At 39.0% G+C, this 5,316-nt stretch overlaps 1 protein-coding gene across 1 annotated transcript; it reads left to right on the forward strand.

Annotated features, from left to right (window-relative positions):
• The first annotated feature begins 1,449 nt into the window (after positions 1–1,449).
• Positions 1,450–2,226, forward strand: LOC108627338 (uncharacterized). Its single transcript, XM_018028531.1, has one exon. The coding sequence runs from the start codon at positions 1,450–1,452 to the stop codon at positions 2,224–2,226; it is 777 nt and encodes a 258-aa protein (XP_017884020.1).
• Positions 2,227–5,316: the final 3,090 nt, after the last annotated feature.

Genomic DNA, 5,316 nt, shown 5'->3' on the forward strand with positions numbered 1-5,316 from the left:
TTAGAAACGCGTCAATCCAAGTTGGAGCAGACATTCGATAAATTTTCAGAAGTTCAAATAGCTATAGAGGTATTAAATCAAGAAGCTGATCATTCGCAAGAATGGGAATCTTTCGAAAGTCAATATTATTCGGCCGCAGAAAGGATTAACAAACGTTTAGGGGAACTACGGAGTTCCTGCAGACTCGTTTCAACAATCAGATCAGTAGAGTCATCTAATGTAGTTAAACAAACCAATTCGCTCTTACGTAAAATAGAGATTAAACTGTTTGACGGAAACCCGCTTGAGTGGCATAGTTTCCATGATATGTTTAAAAGTTTGGTACATGATAATATAAAGTAAGTTATAAGTTTGGTACATGAATTTAATCGGTGTACAAAAGTTTCACTTATTAAAAAACGCACTCCGTGGAGAGGCCACCGCAGTCATCGATTCATTGAACACGACAGAAGACCATTAGCTGGTAGCTTGGGGTTTGTTATGTAAACGATGTAACAAACCGCGGAAAATTATTAACGCACATTTGAAGAAATTACTTAACCTTCCGGAGATCTCTCGAGACACATCGGCAAATCTTAGGCAACTCTCAGAACAGGCGCAAGTTCATGTAAATGCGTTAAAAGCGTTAAAACAGGCTGTAGAACATTGGGATACGATTCTCATTTATATAATCTCGTCGAAATTAGACAAAAATACACGTCGCATGGGAACGAACCCTAGAAGATGAGGAAATACCTAAGTTTAGTAGTTTTGTAGAATTTATAAACAAACATGCTCGCGGAGATGATCTCGAACCCGAGTTTTCAAGTTCATTAAAGGCAGCTGATAAAACACGCTCAAAGATTTATGGGCGTCAAACATACGTGACAACAAATGGGCAGAAGGTACTTTGCACTGTGTGCGGGGCAGAGCACTCAATTTACGCATGTTCCAAATTTCTACAGTTAGTAGTCCGTGAGCGATTAAACACTATAAAACGGGCGAAATTATGCATAAACTGTCTCCGGGCGAATCATACCGTTAGTAATTGCAGACAAGGGAATTGACGTAAGTGTAACAAGTGCATCACACTCTTCTTCATTTTCCAATTGAAACACAAGAGAGTACAATTGTATCGCAGCCATCCACTTCTATCGAGACAGTCAAGACGACGCTTACTGCATCTTATGATTCCGAAATATTGTTAGGTACAGCTCAGGTCAGAATCTTAGACAGAAACCATAAGGAACATGTTTGTCGTGTATTGTTAGACAGCGGTTCACAAACACACTTCATAACAAACAGATTCGCCGAAAAATTACAGCTAACCAAAAAAAAATAGATCTCTCTTTCTCTGGACTCGGCAATCTTAACACGACGGCCAAATATTTGATAAAGACGAGCATAAAGTCGGGAACGATTCCCTTTGAAGCGCAGGTAACATTCATCGCGTTACCCTCAATTACGGGCATGTTACCAACGCGTTCAATTAATCCCAATAGTTTATGTATTCCGGAGAACATTGAATTAGCAGATCCAGAATACTACAGAGCAGGAGAAATTGATGCACTTATCGGCAGCGCGTTATTTTATAATTTGTTGAAAGCTGAACGTATTGAATTGGTCGGTATGGCTTCGGTTATTCTTCAAAACACAGATTTAGGTTGGATAGTAATCGGTGAAGTAAACGTCAGGAAATCGAGTAAACCAATTAGAGCGTGTCACTTAGCCACGTGCCTTGACGCACAAATTAGTAAATTCTGGACAATGGAAGAAATTCCAGAAAGGAAAATCTTATCAACGGAGGAAAGGGAATGTGAAGCACATTTTACGAAGCATATCTCGCGTAATGAGCATGGTCGATACATTGTTAGACTACCATTCAATGATAAATTAAGCAGTTTAGGCGACAGCAAACAGATAGCCCTAAAACGATTTTATAATCTAGAACGCAAATTAGAGTCAAACATCGATTTAAAGAATCAATACACAACATTCTTAAAGGCGCCCAGTTCCACAACCAAGATTAGGGTCGTTTTCGATGCCTCTACAAAGGGGAATTCCGGATTATCCTTAAATGACACGTTATTAATTGACCCCACTATTCAAGATACTTTGTTTTCTATTCTCATTCGGTTTCTGCAACACACATTTGTCCTTACAGCAGACATAGAAAAAATGTACAGACAAATCCTGGTTCATCCCGTCGATAGAACATACAAAAAATTCTTTGGCGAGAATCTATAGAAAGACCGGTGAAAACCTATGAATTGAATACAATTACTTATGGCACAGCATCAGCTCCATTTTTAGCAATGCGCACTTTTCACAACAAGAACTTTCGCCAGCTTATTATTTTCGATTTCCCTTAACAACACATTTTCGATAATGAAAAGTGCCTTTGACTAGTTGAACGTAGTAAAAGATGTCCTACTTTTTTCGCCACTAATGCCAGATGGAATGCATACCGGCAGGTCGTATTTTACGCGTTCAACTAGTTACGCGTTAAGGGAAATCGAAAACAATAAGCTGGCGAAAGTTCTTCCGTACGGATTATGGCAGGGCTTTTACCTGCGTACAATGTGTCTACGATTACGGCAAAAGGCAATCCAGGCGTCGACGGTTGGTAGCTGCAAGTCGCGAAGATATCGGGTGTTTAACACGTGGGGAATGTTGTAAATATGACAAGGAATCGGAGGTCGAGTTTCTTTCAGGGATGTTAAAAACATTGTCATTAACGAATTTGACCATCGACTGGGGAAAAGTTTCCCAAAGGAAAGTTGTGAGAGACGGTTTAGTAGGTATCGAGTCGTGCACCTCAACTCAATGACGGATCCCGAAAAATCCAACAGAGTATTACGAAATGATCCGAGTATTCGCCTAACGCGAAGATGATTATCCACCGATTCCGATAGAAGGAGCGTCATTCCGATCGAGTCGCGCATCGTGTAGTTCACGGATAGTGAAGTTTATGTTGTGAATGAAAAACAATCGGCTCCTTTCGGAGACGTTTAATGTTAGAGTGCAAGAACGACAGTGTAAGTGTTTGAAAATTTTTAAGCGAAGAGTGACAGTGGTATAATGAAGATGAGTTTGTGCATAAAAGTCAATCGGCTGCTTTCAAAGATGTGTATTGATAGAACGTAGGAACAACAATCTTAGTGTGTTAAAATTTTTAAGAGTGACAATGATCGTGCGGTGGATCCCTGGACGGAAGATCAGCTGTGGCCTACCTGCGAGCCGCAAAGACGCTGACCCATTGACCGTGGCCCATCGTGAGTAGGTGCACTTGCGAATGAATGGGTAAGTCTAAATCTCTACAGTTTTTACATTTTCTTTTTAATTCAATATTCCCTGCGACTTGTTAATTTCTCATTTATCCTATCATCATCCATCAATTATCAACAATGTATCCCACCCATTCCACGTGAATAACGATTAAGTGTATTAATTGTTATTCATAATAACGCACGAACAACAATTTCCTTGCATTGTTATTCATATAGTTTGTTATTCGTAATTTTCTTAAAACGCTTCGTACTGAGCGGAGCGCTTGTTCAAACGCGTGAAAAGCCGGCCGCCTGACTCGGAGCCAGCGCTCCCGAAACGGAGACCGCCTCAACCGAGCGCTCTGATTGGTCCGTGTTTTTCGTTAATAACTCGGTAACCAAGTCCCATTTCCTATTTTGCCAAAGGAAATTGTTGGTCAGGAAGACCCTCCCAATCTGCCATTTTCGGCTCTAACACTTTTTCTGGGACACCCTGTATATGTATAAGTATCGGGATGATTATACGGTTCATCCGCTTCACTTGTCCGTTTCCTCTTGACACATCAGCACATGCTCTATCTTCTTTTTGGCACAGTAGTCCCGGAAATCATTCTAAGTGATTGCTGGGCCGCGATCACTAACAATTCGCTGGGGATTTCCGATGATCTTGGTTTTTTAACTTATCTAATACTTCCCGGGCATTGGTCGTCTTCGTTTAATAGATCCACGTGAATTTCGAGAATCCATTCACAACGATAAATAAATGTTTATACATTTTCGATGTTGCTATCATCGGTCCCAAGTGGTCGACGTAATAAGTCGACAATGGTGCGGGCATGACCTCGTTTTTAACTGTGCGAAATCTTTCAAAACTTATTTGTTCTTGTCCAATCTCTTCTATCAGTTCTTCTAGAGGGTCATCCCAATTGGAGATCACCCCGATTTTTCCTCCATTATTCTCGGAATGTATGCATCAAAATCTTCACGATTGTTTATATTTTAGAATAATTTCATTCGCTATTCCTCTGTTCGATAATGTTACCTCTGCTCTAAATTTGTTAGCTAGTTTAATAGTTATCAAATGTTTCTTAAACTCATTTAAATATCTGTAGAATTTGATGGCATTTTGTCCCATATTATTATTCAATCTGGAATTTCTTACTACGAATTCTATTACATATTCTTTTGTATGTTCATTTTTAAATATTTTGGTCTCTCTCTTTCTCTCTCTCGTCTGTCTTCTGTATACATGTTTGGCACGACTGTTTGTTCCGAATTTGTGCTGCGTTCTTTATATTATTCTATTATATTTACTTTACTTTTGTCCATTCTTTCATATCTACTAAATTTATCGGATTCCATTCTACTACTACCTTTCTTAACCCCTTTTCATTCACATACGATGTACATTTTGCACTCACTTTCTCTCTTTTGCTTGCAGATTCCTTAATGGTATCTCTTCTTTTCGTTACAGGCACTTTGTTTTCATTCCCCTTCAGAAACGTAGGTTTCGTTCTTGTGATCTAAGATCTATTTCCGCCATTCTACTGATCTAAGATCATTTTCTCCCTACGAATCATCTATTTCTTTGGGCTTACAATTAGGGAAAGTGAAACTATACAAATTTATTTTTATGTCCCGCCTCCGAGACCACGCAGGAAGCGTTCATAATCTGTGAAAGTGCGTGTTTTTTCTTCAAATTAGCAATAATTTAATGGGCGTCATGTCTTTCCACCTTTACTTTAGATGAATCTTGAGACAAATATCTAACTAGTTAAAGTATGTTCTGATTTCTAACACTTCATTTTATCCTTCAATTCGCATTTGCGATTTACAATACGTTCGTCTCTAAAGCACTACTTTCATTGAATGGCTCGACAGACTCTTCGAAACCTTACACCGTTTCTTATAGCCTGTTATAAATAATATCGCGATTTCCAGCAATTATTAAGGCCGAGCAAAGATCTTAAAGCTTTCAATTGTTAATCTTCAAACGAAAGGAAAACCTTGAAAATCTCTTTTGTTTATAAGATTATGGTCTTATACCTTGCCCTGACTTAATTAAAAT

Source organism: Ceratina calcarata, unplaced genomic scaffold (assembly GCF_001652005.2).
Source record: "Ceratina calcarata isolate Rehan_Ccalc_2016 unplaced genomic scaffold, ASM165200v1 scaffold46.2, whole genome shotgun sequence".
Classification (NCBI taxonomy): domain Eukaryota; kingdom Metazoa; phylum Arthropoda; class Insecta; order Hymenoptera; family Apidae; genus Ceratina; species Ceratina calcarata.

Coding starts and splice junctions, on each gene's coding strand:
- LOC108627338 (XM_018028531.1), top strand. CDS start 1,450: ATGTTACCAACGCGTTCAATTAATCCCAATAGTTTATGTATTCCGGAG.